Source organism: Xiphophorus hellerii, chromosome 11, assembly GCF_003331165.1.
Source record: "Xiphophorus hellerii strain 12219 chromosome 11, Xiphophorus_hellerii-4.1, whole genome shotgun sequence".
NCBI classification, from domain to species: Eukaryota; Metazoa; Chordata; class Actinopteri; order Cyprinodontiformes; family Poeciliidae; genus Xiphophorus; species Xiphophorus hellerii.
In genome coordinates, this window is record NC_045682.1 from 4,810,994 (window position 1) to 4,828,328 (window position 17,335).

At 37.8% G+C, this 17,335-nt stretch overlaps 1 protein-coding gene across 1 annotated transcript; it reads right to left on the minus strand.

The window, feature by feature from the left end:
* Positions 1 to 396: 396 nt before the first annotated feature.
* On the minus strand, positions 397 to 13,532 carry lrrc32 (leucine rich repeat containing 32). The gene is given in 4 exon segments (XM_032577233.1): positions 397 to 5,178; positions 9,829 to 9,922; positions 12,651 to 12,834; positions 12,837 to 13,532. Coding segments are annotated over 4 exon segments (2,193 nt in total). The 5' UTR covers positions 12,886 to 13,532; the 3' UTR covers positions 397 to 3,312.
* Positions 13,533 to 17,335: the final 3,803 nt, after the last annotated feature.

Consider the following 17,335-nt stretch of genomic DNA (forward strand, 5'->3'; position numbering starts at 1 on the left):
CTATACAAATGTGACATTTAATGCAAGCTAATGCTAAGCTGCTAAAGTAAATGATGTTTGATACCCACCGTGTGTCAAAGACACACCATGTGTTTACAGCGTAACACTCAACAAGGTCAAAATTATACACCTACCTTCCCGTTTTACGCTTCAGGAAGTGATTCTTCGGAACAAAACTTTCACTCATAGTTTCCGTTTTATAGCAGTTTTGCTAACTCTGTTGCTGATATTCTCCTAACTGACCATGGCAGCGCTTCGACCAGAAAGCACGCAGGACATCAGTAGGTTTTAAGCTATTTACAATAGGACTACCGCTATGCATTCTGGGTGCAGAATAAATGTCACCTATAGTTTAACATGCATCCATGTTATTGGTTAAAAAAGAATACAAAAACATACTTTTACATTTTTATTAACATGAAGAGCACCAGGTATGTGGCATCAACACAAACGACATGCTGTAGAAAATCTTAATTCACACAGTTAATAAAATAAATTACTTTTCACTCATAGATGGAATATAAACCATAGTTTTAGTGTTTACAGTCACAAAAGAGAAAACCAAACAAATACAAGATTAAAGTGCAAACTACACTGAGGGTATATTGCCATTTTAGATAAACACCTTCATGTAACCCTTCTGTCAAACTAAAGAGCATTTTGTTTTGTGTAGAAGTGTTTTCTTCATTTTTAGCTGAAAAAACAAACCATTTTTCTTCACTGAAATCAACCTCAGTACAGAGTTTTAGCTCTCAAAGGATCAACTCAGATACTTTGTTTAAACTCTGAAACTCGCTAGATGAAAATATATATACCAGTCAATTATCTGTATGTCTGTATTTAAAGAAGACCCAAGATCAACTTAGATCTGCAAAAAGACTAGAACCGAGACTCAAACTTAGAGGCATTACTGGTTATATCCCTAAAGGTGGCGTGTTTACATGTGTGAATCTTTTTGTGAATCCGGCTGTAGGGAAATAAATTGCAGTAAACTTGGAATAATAGAGTCAACCATATGTTTGTGTCACCGTTTAAATAGTTTACCACCTCTAACAATATTTATTAGAAAATCAAAGGACTTGACATTGTAAAATATAGGATTGTAAAATATAGGACTCTAAGAAAAAAAGAAAAGTGTTGGCGTTGAGAAAAATATCACCTTAGAATAAACTTCAGGAACATTGTAAAACCAGGATTATAAAACTAGAAACATTATTCAATTTTACAAATGCATTAACTCACCTACAGCTTCAAAACTATGAAGAACCAACCACATCACTGAAATTGCTTCACTTCTTCTATTAAACATCCTACAATCCTGCGCTGCATCCCTATCACCATCACATGACCAAATAAATACCACATGGCCGACCACCTGCTCTAAAAACACAAACAGCAACAAACTAGAAAATCTTGGCCCAGTATACTTAAAAAACGTGTTTTATAATAACTAACATCTGTATGTTAGTAACTTATGTGTGTATCTGTAACATATGCACGTCTGCATCATTTGTCCAATGAAGAGTTTAAAACATAGCTTTCTGAAATGTTCCGTCCAACCAAAATCAATCCCGAAGTAATCCTTGGCGATTGATTTTGGACAGAGTGATGATCTCCAATTTAAATAGTGTGATTTTACGACATTAACACAAGAATTCAAAACAAAGATGTGTAACGTTGTTCAGCTGATTTCATTTGCAACAGGTATAATAATGTTATCTATTGCTAATATTCTTTTTTTTTTTTATTTTGCTACTTAGACTTAAGCAGAAAGTTTGAATAATGTGGAAAACTTTGTTTTCAAATAAACCTCCCCCCCTTTTTTTATAAGATTATTGTCCCTTTTAGTTTTTCTACTCTTTAAAGCATAACGAAGTATAACAAGCCGATGTTAGTTGGTCAATTAAACAGACTACCTGCTTGGCTAGCCACCCTGCTGATAACATGCTAACTGTAGCTGAACAAGCTAATTTATTTTATTTTACAGTTAATTTGGAAGGGACCAACACAAGAAATACAGATCAAAACAATCTGATGTCTGAATCACAGTGTTTATAGCCATGGCTAATTAGCAACAGCCGTCCCCTGAAGGACCTTTAACAGCTTAACTTAGCTTAGTGGGATTCTTTGACTCCCACACCATGACTCACACGGTTTTACACAACTGGGAAAATTTCAACACTACCAAATATGTAGTAGTCACCTGTTGCACAGCATCATGTGGGGGAGGGGTAACACCTCTGGTGACTCATTGAAATGACTTTAATCTATAGGATCAGAATGATTAAGAGGTTTTAAAAACTTTGATACCTCATAACCAGTCCATACTTATGAACTTGGGAATCAATGACAATGTGGTATGCCTGAAATTTGAGACCATTTCAACCTAAGAAGTTCTGGAAAAGCCACTTTTACAAAAATAAGTACTACTCTAAGTCCCTTATGGTGCATTTATGAGTTGATAATTTCAATATTTTTATCATAAGTCCAGGATACAGCCTCAACAAATGTACCAACTCACACATTTAAAGGTTTGTACCCCTATACTTCTTTGGTTTTATAGATTATTTTCTGTATTTATGCCAACCTTTTGGTGCTTGCTGAAGTTTTTAAAGCAAGTTTTAGTTTTGCAACAAACTTCACATATAGATAAGAGACTGGTATAAATTTACATCCGTGATCCTCGGAGCATGTTTCTGAAAATATGACTTGCAACAGCGGAAGAGTACTTCAGTCCGGTCTCCTGACGCTACCGACTACGCAAAGTGATTTAGTGTTGGTTCTACATTCAATAAATAGGTATCAGGAATGGTACAAAAAAAGAGAATCATTTAACACTGCTTCTTCAGGCATAGAGATGACTTTTCTTCGTTCAAGCAACACCCATAAAAATATTGGCTTTAAAGCTCTGCACTGGTGCTGGTGACAGCTTCTGGTCTGTGGTGTAAAGTCCTGAAGAAGTGAGCACAGGAGGATTGAAACCTTGGGTTCCTTAAACAAAGCTGCATGAAACTGACATAAAACTCAGTCAAAAAGTCCAGCCTTGTGTTGTAAGAAAATATAACAATAACTAGGGCCTTCATTGGCTTGTCTTTTTGTCATCTAGGCTGTACTCCACAACCACGACTTCCTGTAGGAGATGTGCCTGATTGACAGCTGTGTTTGTCAACTCGTGATGGCTCTTTGTAGTTGTAATCCAAACCCACAGCTTCAAATAGTCCATAAAGTCTCTGAGAAGCTCCAGATTACACATTCACATTTAAATCCTTCAACAGTCTCATGAACTTTTTGACTCTGAATGTGATTGTCTTGCTACGCATGAAAGCCTCTTCTGCGCTTTCGTCTCCTTGATCGAAAACATTTAACCAGCAGCGCCAGCAGGATAATCACGACTAACAAGGTTATCACGACAACCGCCGTGTAGTTTGGGGCATCTGGTTGGTGACACATTTCTCGGGTCAACTTCTCAATGTTCACCGGCTCCGGAGACTCCTCGTGAACACAAGTCACGGTCTCAATGTCAGGAACAACGATCGTGGAGTGCTGCACCGTGTGGAGGAAGCCCAGGTTGTCGCAGCAGCTTAGAGGGTTGGAGCCCATGTATAGGGTCTTTAAGGAGCGCTCCAAGGCGAGGACGGTGGACTGGTCTAGGGTGACCAGGTTGTTGTTCTGCAGGTTCAAGGACTCAATGGCGGAGTCTTTGTTCCAGGTCGGTAGGGTGTTCAATTGGTTGGTGGACAGGTCAACGTGTTTGAGGCTCTTCAGGGAGGTCAGGTCTGTGTTTAGGCTTGACATGTTGTTTTCCCTCAGCAGCAGATGGACCAGTGAATCCTCCAAGCCACACAAGGAGTCCTGGTGCATGTCTAATCCTGGATTTAGGGACAAGTCTAGTAATTTCAGAGGGGTTTTCACAAACGCCTTTGCAGGAATGGTCCTCAGATTATTTTCAGAGAGGTACAGGAAGTGCAGGTTGTAAACAGATGAGAATGACACACAACCAATTGGATCCTGGTGGTTTTGGTCCTTCGGCATTAAGCCATGTTGGTTTTGCTCACTGTTACAGATTTGCAGATTGTTCTGCTGCAGCTGCAGGTACTTGATGCTGGGCAGTCTTTGAAATATTTGCTGGTCTAAGACAGTAAGATCATTTCCCTGTAAAAAGAGCTTTTTCAGGGAGTGAAGGGAGTTTTCCCCAAAAGTCAAACTCTGTAGAGAATTATGGCTTAGATTGATGACCTTCACCTTGTGCAGAATGTCTTTAGATGTGACAGAAAACGAGCTGATACAGTTGTTACTCACATTGAGGACTTCAAGTGATTCCATGTTGGAAAAGAAAACCTCAGGTAAACTTTTGAGTTTATTGTAACTCATGTCCAGGTATTTTAAATCACCCAAATTTGTGAGGTTCAGGACACGCCCTGTGGTGTTGAGAGTCTGAATATGGTTTCGCGATACGTTCAGAAATTCAAGCACATTCTTTTCTGGGAGGAGAGGGAAGTAAAGCATTTTGTTTTCACTCAGATCCAGAGAGCGGAGCTTAAAGGAGTTATCCGACTTTACACTCTGGAAAAACTCAATGCTATTCTTGCTGAGATTGAGGACCTCCAAGTTGTAAAGATTGAAGTCTATGATGCAGGTGATTGAATTCTTAGACAAATCGAGCTCAGTCAGATGATCCAAAGAGTCGAAAGCTCCATTTTCTATCTCCAGGATGACATTGTTGTGGAGACTAATTTTCCTCAAAGATGATGATCCGCTGAAGGTGTTCTGTGCTATTTTTGTGATGCTGTTGCTGTCCAGTGAAAGGTTTGCCAGAGATGGGGATTCAGCCAGGAAGTAGTCTGACATACCCGTGTACAACCCATTGCTTGAAAGATCCAATGACTCCACAGCCGCGAGAGGGCCAACGCTTATTTTGGAGAGTGCGAAAACATTCAGGTGATTCCGGGAGAGATCCAGGACTCTCAGATCCTTCAGGTGTTTGAAGAGTCCTGGCTGGATGAAGTGGATCTTGTTGGAATGAAGGTTCAGTTGGTGTAGGCCGGTGTGAAAGCCTAAAGTTTCCAACGAGAGGTTTTGAACCTGGTTTCGGGAAAGATCCAGCATTTGGACTCCCTGAGGAAGGTCGAGTGGTGCGCTCCTGAGACTTAGATCGCTGCAGAACACATCCATCTGGACCTGGAAACAAAGACAAAAACAAGGGTTTGATTAATTCATCGTAAGGCCAGACTTCTTTACCATGGCATAACTCAGACCAAGACATGTAGAAGGATATCTGGGAAACCATTTGGCCATTTATTCACACATACATTCCATTTTATTTCACTAAAACACATCGTCTTCTCTTGTGATTGGCTAACCTAGGTTTTAGCTTTGCACTATACTGCCTCCAATGGGTTTGGCATGTTTAAAACAACACTCTGGGGTGTAATTCGGTGGGGTTTTGTGGATGAACACTTGTCTTAAACCAACCAATGTGGCGGAGATATTTGCTTTTATAAAGACCCGGCTACATGTCCGCAAGGCCTTTAAACGTCTAAAGCAGAACAATAATTTCGGAGTCAATCTTCTGGCAGCTATAAAGTCCTTTGAGACACAAGCTGGTGAGTTAATCTGAGAAAAATGACTTTTGACTGTTTCTTTTAAACTCAATTAACAGGAAAGGAACAAAACATTTTTTAGCAACATCGAAAACATGACAAACATTTTTATTACTATGTTCTGTCATTATCCATCTATTTTCCACCCTAATAAATTCAACCATTTCACTCATTAGGTGTAGCTTGTAACAGAAACCACATGGCCCCAAAAAGCCTGTCCAAAAACAGTTCATAAAGCTGTCTCCTCCCCTGTTTTCTCTTCCACTCGACTACATTTAACTTCCTGGCATATTTGCGGTGTTATGAAACGGGCATTCTTCAGGGCTCACGAGATGGGTGTAAACAAACATGCCGATCTATTTACTCAAGGGCAAAACATCTTGTATCTGTTATCAGGCATGGAGGAACAAACAGAGAAGATTGATGAGAAAACGCCACAGAAAGCTGAGTCCATTCTCTGTGATGGTGAAGTATGTATGTAATCTCAGACAAATTGTATCCACAAGCCCGTTTCTGTTACATCTGATTCTTGCTAAGACGTTATACATCAGATTTAGTCATAGTGTCTTTAGAAAACAAAGGGTTTGTGTTTTCTTTTCGTTATTATACATAAATTCTGTCCTTGCGTCTCGAATCACAGATTAATTTTAATTAATTACATTCTTTGGAAAGCTTAGTTCAGTTTCATCAGTCACACCCAACTGACAAAATCAAGTAGGCTAAAATATCTCAAAAAGCAGCAAATTGTGCTTCAACATAAAGAAATTCAAGAACAGACGCGAAATAAAGCCCAAGATTGATTATAAACTAAACCGAAGTGTTTAGGACCATGCCATGAGCCTAAACACGCTGTTCATTCTCCAATCAGTTCTGGAAAGGAGAGTAAGGTAAAATTCATTCACATCAATGTACATTTAATATTTCCAATTTTCACAAAGGCAGCCCCACTGGTCTCCAATTTAAAGAGTCTGCAGTAAATTTCCCTTTTTTTTTGCACTATAAAGAAATGTTATACCCTATACCTTAGATGCACCAGCTTTGAACTGCTTAAAAAGAGTTCAGGGATGGTCAATAGAGACTTGTTTTGCAGCTCTTGTTAGTTGGCAACAGAAATGACCGGACAGGAGGGAGAAAGAGACGGGAAGCAACAGGCAACACAGGACGTCAGACCAGAAAACAAACCAGGAATGTTGAAGGTCTTCCTGAACCCCAGCCATGCAGCCATGACTAGGAGTGCCTGAAACCTTCCTGAATGTCGATGTCCATATTTTTGACCTCTTAATTCCAGACATCCTCCGATGTTCAAGGCCTCTCAAAAGTCATAATCTACCTAAACCTTGATGTTGCATACATTTTACTCAGTTAAGTCAGTGCACAACACTGACAATGTAGAGCAGTAATTGTGTTTTTCCCCTTATTCTTTCCCTTTTCCTTTTAAAAATGACACAGTGCTAGTCTGACAAGTGTTATCTTACCAGATCTATTTCTCTGTTTCATAGACCTCAATTGTCTGAAACCCTGGAACATCACCAGCCAACTGCTCTGCTACAGCCGTGACTATCTTGAACAAACACACAATTGTTCATTTCAGCTCATTCTCACATAAACTGACCAGGGCAGGTTAAAAATAAATCTAAATGCATGATTTATTTCCTGATATCTTGAATTCTATTTGCAGAGGTGTGAAGAGAGTTTGGGAAACTACCCAAAGTTAACTTTTTCTAAGTCGTATTTGAATATTTAGAACATAAGTTTTGTGACGAATTCAAAGCCAGAAGGGTAAGAACAGAAAGTCTGGAAAGATGATGAAATGTTAAATTCCTTTTGCGTTATTAGAGATGTAGTCGGTAATGTTTGACACTGTAGTCTTGAAAAGTAGGAATTTATTTTTTTAGGTGTGTAAATGCTAAATGCATATTGAAATCTCTTTGTATTTCAATATGAATGCAGCAAAGTATGTAAAGTAGAAATGGGATGTACTTTTTATGAGGTATGATGAGGTAGCATCAGTGGTAAAGTAAAAGCAGTAAAACTGGAACTGAAATTTAGATATTTATAGTAACCCACACGGTTCACATAAAAGCTTTTGCCTTTCATTTACATTCACAAGTAAAACAATTGTCTCCTAGATTTCAGTAAGAACAAAATAGCGACTCCCGAGTGCCTGGACATTTTTTTGTGTGCATTTTTGGCTATTTTATGCATAACTCTGGATTTTTCCCATTATGCAAATGGGAAAAATGGTGGCCCTGGTTGTTAATGTTGGGGTAAATTTTAATTTTCCGAAAACATTTGACTTCAAGTCTTTAAACTAAACAGGGAATCTAATCCAATATAAATTTAAGGGAATATGGGAAGGAATCTCGCATTTTCTTATAAGAAATAAATATACTTTAATGACTAAACCTGCCATTTAAAAGATTAAAAATGGAGAAAACCTATGAATACTGATCATGTGGAGTGTGTTTCAAAAGTAATTAAAACTAGCAACAACTCTCAAATACTTAATACATAATATTTATGTATGAAATTTTAAAAGGAGACAAGTGGAGAGCAAAACGAAGGAATCCCAAAGTTTACTGCTAACCTCTAAAGTTATTGAACACGACGACGACTCTTGTAGTCTTAAGAAACTACAATTTTTGCAAGTATTGTTTGTGTGTTTTGTCTTTCAGCATTTATCAAATACATACAGGATGACGTACAGAAAGAAGAGGAAAGCTTGTTGAGGTACTATTTTTATCATGTTGTCCCTGTTGTAAAAATCACAGAAGTGAAACTGGAACCGATATCTGGATAATTATAGCCACACACATGACCTCATCAAATGAAAGTGACACACATTAACTTCCATATGATTCTGACTTATTCACATATAAACTTTGCCCTTTACTATGTTACAGGTTAAATTCATCATGTGGATTTCTGCACGAAACCAGGAGCATGACTGCAGTTCAACTTCTGCAATTATTTAACATCATGACAAGTCTTCATACGCATTTTCTGTTCTTTCCTTGAAAATTATTCATCCTTGTGAGTCGATGTCTAGTAACTGAGTCAATTGTAAAAATCGATTACACCACCATAATGTAACTGTGCCATTCAAGACATGCCAGCTGCTTGCAAACCAAATCCTCTACACAACTGTTGCATGTCTGCTTTTGCAACCTAACTACATTCAAAAGAGACCCTTAACTGTGGCATATATAGTTCCAGACATTTAAGTGAAAACCTGAAACAAAATAACTGTTTAAGCTGATTTCCCAGTGTTGAGACAATAAAATGGCTCAACTGCAAGTTACTCTCTGGATTGCTTTATCTTCTAGGTTGCAAAAACACAAAATCTTATCAAGTATTTTCAGCCCAGTTTCCAGTGCAAGTATCTTAGTTCACTTGAAATAAGACAAAACTAACTCACAAGTAACTTTTAAGCAAAATATATCAGGTTGTTTATGTCAATAATTCCTAAATATTGATTAAAAAATTACTACTTCCACTGGAAGATTATTTCACTTAACATAACGTAACATAGGAAAAATGTGCCATTATAGGTGAATTATACGTTTTTAATGAATACGAAGGAATTGTTTACATAAACAAGCTCCTATATGTTCCTTAAAAGTTACTTGTAAGTACGTTTTGTCTTATTTCAAGAGTACTGAGATATTTGCACTAGAAAATACCAAAAATACTTTGTTTTTGCAGCGTACCTCTTAAGAAACACCTTAAATTCAATTTCTCCTAGCTTTGCTTCAGTTAAAAAAGAAAAAAAATGCAGATTCTCAGACAATAACAACATTACATAAAGCTAATTGAAAAAAGACAGCTTAGACCAAAAACACTTGGTAACGTTTTGTGTTTTTGTAGTGTAGAAAAGTCTAAAATAATCTGAACCCAAAGAAACAATCTTCTGGTAGTAAATCTGGAAACGATTGTAGAGGCTGACAGATGAAATATGAGCACTAAAATCATTCACGCAATAGATAAAGGTTGAACTTTAAATCTTTTAACAGCGATATAAACACAAGCTGAATTCCTGAAATGCTTACATGACACGCCGGTGATAAATAAACATGAGATATTGAGCTCAACACCGCAGGTAAACAGAATGTTATGAATGGTTTGGTGGTAGAAAATGTCTCCAAATCTACACAAACAAATAAAAAAAAATCTTTTTCCAAAGTCCATTCAGCCAATTTCTTCCCGGTTTACGAGGATTTGTACTTACAACTTGGCATGGAGCGATGTGTGGGGAAGGATGTGCGGCCGCGGCCACACAGCTGGCCCACAGCGGGAAGAGCAGCTGGAAGGCGGCCATGGTCCTGCAGCACAGAGAGCCCAGATCACACAAATCAGACACTCAGGAAGCATGCTGTAGGTGATACGGCTGAAAAAAAAAAAAAAGGGGAAGGAAGCGGGCCTTGCGTAGATCGTGACATGCTGACCTTTGACAGTGCTATTTTTGCGCCTAAAAAAAACAGAAGGGGCTTTTCTCCTTCATAGAAACACCGCGGCACTTCTCTTGCACTGCATTTCTGTGGTACTACGGAGAATGACGAAGCAATCGACGGGTTTCCATCGGTTCTCAGGATTTAGCAGAGGCTTATTGTTTTGAAACAAGCCAAGAAGACTGTTTTGTCAGACAGACTATGATGAGTCACGATTTCTGAACAAAACAAAACAACGTGTGACAGTGCAGAGCAGACAGACAATGTGGGAGTAATTAGCCCTGAAGTCATGGTAAGTACCCATGGTAACGATACGCTGATAAGCACATGGAAATGTCAGTGAAACAAACGCCTTGTTGTGCTGAAAAAGAAGAACACCATTTCCCTGATTCACTGTAAGTTTAATTCATGTAAACCGGCAAGCCTGAAAGGAAGAGGAGCACAGAAACTTATTTTATTTAAAGTGAGAGTAAAGCAACAGACCTTAAAGCAGAGAGAGCTCACAGTTTACGAATCTGATAAAGACCAAAAATGTCTTCATCTCAAGCTGAGATTTTTCTTAAACCTTCTCAACAAGAACAATCAGAAGAAATAAAGCAAATTTACAGCTTAAGGTCTATGAATAAAACAACTTTTACTGCAATTGTAAATTTATAAAGGTCGTTCGTGCCGTGGTGGCGTAGTGGTTAGCGCGACCCACGTTTGGAGGCCTTGAGTCCTTGACGCGGCCGTCGCGGGTTTGATTCCCGGACCCTCTCCTTTCCTGTCAGCCTACTTTCATATAAGGGACACTAGAGCCCACAAAAGACCCCCTGGAGGGGAGAAATAATTTTAAAAAAATTATAAAGCTCAACACACATCTCCACTATTTAAACTGTAAATAAGGTAGAGGTGTTTCTGCAGAAACACAGAATCTTACCAAATATTGTTTGTCTAATTTCTAGTGAAAATATTGTGTTCTTATAAAATAAGACAAAACTTATTCGATATGAAAGGAACTAGTACATTTCATATTGATGAACAGGTACAGGTTCCACTGGCAGGTTATTTCATTTAGAACAGAGGACAAATGTCTTGTCCTGTTTCAAATGTACTAAGATATTTGCCCTGGAAACAAAACTACTTAGTAAGATTGTGTTTTTGCAGGTTATTTTTTTGAGTGCTTTTTCTCTTGTCTTCACAATTTCTCAGAGAGAGAAGAAAAAATAAACAAATTTTAAAATTTTAAATATTTGTTTTGCAGCAATTATTAGGAAAATAAAGAATCACACAAAGTCTCATTTTGATTAAAACATAATTAATGGGGTTTTTTCCCCTTTAAATCTAAATGTGCATTTCCCAAAAAAATGTCAGCGTTAGTTTGTGTTGCTGCAATAAATATACAACAAACAAAAACAAACAAGGTGGACAGAGGCTGAAAAAGAGTGGAGACTGGGGCGGAGGTTCACCTTCCCGTATGAAGACACATGACAATGAAGTGATGGTGTTTAAAGCATGCTCAAGTGTTAGAATGGCCTACTCAAAGTCTAGACCTGAATTCAACTGAGAGTCTCTGGCAAGATGGGAAAATTGATGTTTGCAGATGTTGTCCATCCAGTCTGACTCAGCTGAGGAAACTTTGCAAAGAAAAATAGACAAAGATTTGAAGACGCCTTTGTGTTGGTTCGTCATATTTTCAATCTGAAGACATAAAACTCCATCACAGAGCTCATTAAAAATCAGTGCCTGTCTTTGAAAAGCAGGTTATTGTTTGCAAAACTTTCTCATATGAAGCCCTTGGTGGAAGATTTTAATAAAAGCAGAAGGCTGCAACTCATTTTAATAATTGATTATTCTAACGATTAATAGATTCATCGGATTCCCGCAATTTGAACATTTTTCATTTAACCATTGAAAGCCTTATTTTTTTACAATGTTAAAAATATATACAAATGCAAATAAATAATAATTCAATTCTTTTTTTTAAATAAGAAAATAAACATTTTACTGTCTAAAATGCAATGACATAGCATTCCTTTAGAAGCAAAAGTCTATACTTTTAAGCTGAAGCCTTATATATATATATATATATATATATATATATATATATATATATATATATATATATTAATAATTCAGAAGCAAACGATGCCTAATCTTCAATGTAAAATGTAAATGTTGTAAAAGTTTTAGCCTAATTACTGTTGTTCTTTCAGCAAATTAAGTTTTTATTTTGAGTCAGTAAACTCCAATTCACCAGTAATCAATTACTAAATTAGTCTTCAGACCCAACCTGTAATGTTCAGGGCGACGTCAGAGGCCAGTCTGGAAACGATATGAAACCTTATTATTAATTAAGTTTTCTGAGACTGTAAACTCCAGATAGCAATTAATCAATTGCTAAATTAGCATATGGCTATTTCAAAAATCGATTCATCTCCATTAATCGTTTCAGTCTGAAAAAAAACAACAACATTTAACTGTATTTTGTATTTTCGGCATCTGACGGAGTTTCTTGAAAAATCCAAGCGTTTCTCGCTCAAACTCTCAGTCTTGGTGCCCTGTGTGCCACTTTCTTAAAAACAAACATCCCACATTAACAGTTTTCTCTCTCTCCATTTACCTCAGCGGATGACTAATCTTCTTCTTTTCAGTGGCTCCTGACCACGCTGGTTTTACATCCTTATGCACCCACTCGCAGCTCGGTGCCTGCACCGCACACCAACGGCTCTCAGCTGACTCCTGCCTCCGCATGTGGGCGACAGCGTCTGCCGACCCGACCGGCCATCGCGTCCCTCTGAGAGCGCGCCGCCCGGTTCCACCCTCCCGCCACCTGGAGGGGGGGGGGGAGCTGCCATATAAGGGGCTGGGGAAGTCCAGGAACAATCCCCCTAGACTCCCACTTTTCCAGTTTCCCAGTGAGAAAAAAACTACTCTCTGACCTCTGCAGTTGGAATTCGGGGCATTTTAGCTGAAACTGAACCTTCCCAACTTTCCATATATTTGCATTCCTTTAAAAAAGGCGTCCTTATTTGGGGATGTTTTGGTGTCTCCACCCAGAGAGAGACCGACTCCCTTTCAGGCCTGTGGGAGTCAGGGGGAGCTGTCATGTGGCTTTTTCTCTGCCAAAACCACACTATAAACAAACTATAAATGATCACTGTAATACTAACGGGTTACAGTACATAAAGAGAGTCTCGAAGGAGTGAAGGCATGTCTCACCCTGACGGGAAAATGTGATTAAAACTCCCATCAGGAACCAGGAGAACCATCAAAAATATTTCTCCTAAAGCCTGAAGCAGCAGGAAGATGTGAAAGTAAAAGTTATCTTTACTTTAACCTTTCCTGAGCATGTCGAGATCTGAAACCAGACTTGGAGAAAGGCAGGGAAGCCGGAGCTGCTGCTGCCTCGGTGAAGTGGTTTGTGAATTTGTTTAGGATGCCTTTCGGGAGAGGTTTTAATTCAACATTCCACTGAGAAAAAAATATCTGTGAGAGAACACTGAAAATGGATGGATGGATGGATGGATGGATGGATGGATGGATGGATGGATGGATGGATGGATGACAGATGGATGGATGACAGATGGATGGATGACAGATGGATGGATGACAGATGGATGGATGTGGAGCTAAGTGGACAGACATTCAGGTTACTCCCATCCAATCACAGTTGCTCCATCGTTTGAGGTGCCTCGCTGCTGAGTTGTGCTGACTGATGTCCACCATGTCCGTTCCTCCTAACCCACACCTCAGCTGACCCCAGATGAATCATCTGCTCTGGAAAAGCCCCTCTGATTCCACCAGCAGCTTTAATCTAATCTAATACTCTTTAGTTTTGGTTTTGCTTTTACAGTCGGGCCGCCTGGACTTTAAGTCGTCTTTTACATTTCAATAACAAGCTCACATCAAGGTTATTATAGTTAACTAAAACTAACAAAATAACCAAAACTGAAATTGAGAAAACATTTCCATTAACTGAAATAAATAAGAACTGAAATGAATGGGGAAAGACTACAACTAACTGGAACTATAATGTGTGTTTATTGTGCGTGTGAAATTATAGATATAATATCCTTCATTTTCGTGTTTATGAATTGATTTATTAGCTTTTCAAGCTGATGTGAAATTAATTTTTTTCCCCAAACAAGCAGTTTTCGTCAGCTGTTGGCAAATTACAGCGCTCCGTAATCCTCCAGGCGGCATTTACGCTAATCCACAAAAATTGCAGCAGCAATAGTTGGAATTAAACACCAGCATCAGTTAGTCGTTCAACAATAACTAAATACATTTCTTGAAAATAGTATCTTCTGTTGAGTATTCATTACTCAAAGGATGTATACATAATAACAAGACTTTGACCTTTTTAAACTTAAAACTTTCCCAAAGTATGAAAAAAACCCAATGGATGTAGTTACTACTACTGTAACTAATAAAAACTAAGCTAAAACTAAACATTTATGCTGAGACTGTATTCAAGTTCCTATTTTAGCTACTTTTAATAACATTTAAAATGTGAACTAATATTGTGGTGCGGTCAAACCCCTCAACACGGCATCATGCTGAACTGAAAGTCTTTTCCTGATTGAAAAATATGAACAAAAGAATTATATATTCAAAATGGATTCTGATTGGTTTGCAGCTGTGATGTTCTGTGGTGCCCCCGTGTCGCCCTCTATATAAAACAACCAAACAAAAACACACATGTATGTTCAGCTGGGTAGTAACCAGCTAGATTTCCTTGAGTAACTTCTTGGAAAGAAATGCACTTTTAGGAGTTTTTTTTAATTATGATTTTTTTTTACTTGCGTAATTTCATTAGGAAGTATCCCTACTCTTGAGTGAAACTTTTGCATACTTTGAGTAGCTTCAATGATTGAAGAACAAACTTGTTTTAACCAAGGATTCACCAGATACACAGAGAAAAAGCATCACTGCTGACATCTCTGCTTCAGTTAAACACCTCAGAATCCTGCTGCATCACTATGAGTTATTAATATCGGCCAGATTTTACTGATTGAAGCGACACATGCTAAAAAAAAGCCTAACATCGGCCGATGGCAATGTTAATGTTGACATACCATGAGACAGTTTAAGTTATATCATTATGGACTGCAGCGGATGAAACATTACGTAAACAAATATGTTTATGATTTTATGCAATAAATTAAAGTTAGATTTATTTAAACATTTAATAATTTTATTGTGTAAGCAATTATATATTTTTACCTACTGAATGAATCTATTACAGATTTATTTAAATTATCACATATTTTAAAAAATATATTAGGGAGGTCACCTTGGGGTCAGTGACTCCGCCTTTTCGGCGCGTCGCTACACGCTCTGACGGTGAAATGGTGCGGAGCCGTGCTGAAACGCTCCTGGGATAAACAAACGGATTCGCCAAGAAGACACTTCAACTTTGGATAGCTACCAGCTGCTTTCCGTCACAGCAACATTTCTAAAGTTTAATGTCGTAATTTAATCAAGGAGAAATGAGGTAAAAAACTGTTAGTGTCCGTGCAGGAAGTACTCGGGTTACATCCCACCGCTCCCAACAAACACAACTTGACCAAAAAGTCTAAATAAAGCAACAAAAGAAGCGTCTTACCTGAACATGTTGTCTGCTGGCTCTCGCACAGTAACAGCTGGTTTGGTTTCATATTCACCCCCCTTTTCTCCATCGCCGTTTATATCCTTGCATCATGTTACACCTGTACGTAAGGGGATTTATCCATCCGGGAATCCCGCAGTTTTTGTTTGTTTGTTTCCTTTTCGCTTCAGGCGCAGCAGCTGCTCGCAGCGACAGGTCGAAGATAAGTCTCAGGTATTCCCTCATTTTCTGTACTTCCTAACTAAACACAAAGAGCCGAGGAGAGTTTTTTGTCGCACATTTTATCACTTGAGGAAGAAACGAGGATGGCGCGTCTCTCTCACCTTTTGGAGTCTTTTGCCACCTGCTGGTGATGTCCAAGCACTGCAGCCTACTGCGCACTTTTAAAAGCGCATATTCCAGACCCATGTAATAAATTATTGAAAAGTTACTTTAAATGGACCACGATATATAAATTACACACAAACTGATGCTTTAAAGCCTTTATATCTGTTTATATTTTCTGCTTATAGATAAAGAAAACATGACATTTAAGACAACAAAAACTACTTTACATATATAAATGTGGGCTTAATCAAAGCCCTATTAAAAGTATTCTAAGACTACATTTGACAAAAGAACCAATAATACTAATTTATTGACTGCTTTTAGACTCCTTATACCCAGAGGGCTACATTTCAAGTGTTTATTTACATAATTTTGGCCGACCACTAACAAAAATTAAAAAAAATAAATAACAATTCAGCTACTTGCAAATTTAGAATATTGCATGAAATCTATTTGAAAATCATTTTAAATACATAAATGTTATTTTATGGCATTTGCAATCAGGGTGAGTCATTGACACTAGAATATAAATAGTCTGTTTTGTCCCACAAAAGGAAAGTTTAGGTGTAACAGCAGCATCAGATATATTATCTCACACAAAAAGTTAAAAAAAAAAAAAGTGTTAAAAATATATAAAAGACTAAGCACAATAACATACTTTACAAGATTATGGCCTACAAAATCTCATCGCAAAAGAAGTTGGGTGTTTTCCAGACATCTTTCCATGTTCAAGGAAAGATTAGTGGAGGGAAAAAATGTGGTAGAAAAATATGCATATATCTGACGAAACAATTCATGCAAAAGGAGCCCCAACCAACTATTGAGTGCAGACGAAGCCCATTTTTCAATAAAGTCTTTTCTATTGCTATGATATAAATATTTTCAAAGAAACTAATGTTTCAAGAATTAGCCAGAATGATCAACATTAGCAAGAATAAACAGTTTTATTTAAATAATAAATCAATACGGGTTTCACTAAATTAAACTTTAGGTGAGGTTATGATATATTGACATTTTCCTGCTGTACATTTGACAAATTTTCAGTTATTTATCTTTTGACTACATTTACAGTATGAACCAAACAAATTAATGTTAGATATTTCAGCTTGGAAGGTTACACACACATGGAGATGAACAAATCCAGTGATTGGACCAACAGATAACTTCAAGTCAATGGGACTAAAGTTTGTTAATACAATTTGTTCCCAATCAATTCATTATAGAATTTAAAGGTTGTTTTTAATCCACGTCAAAGTGAAGGTCCGTGGGCCAAATCCGGTCCGTCACAAGCATTTCTGTGGCGCTCTGGACTCTAAAAGCCCACAGAAATCAAACCTTCAAGATAACATTTGTGTGCTTATATTTGG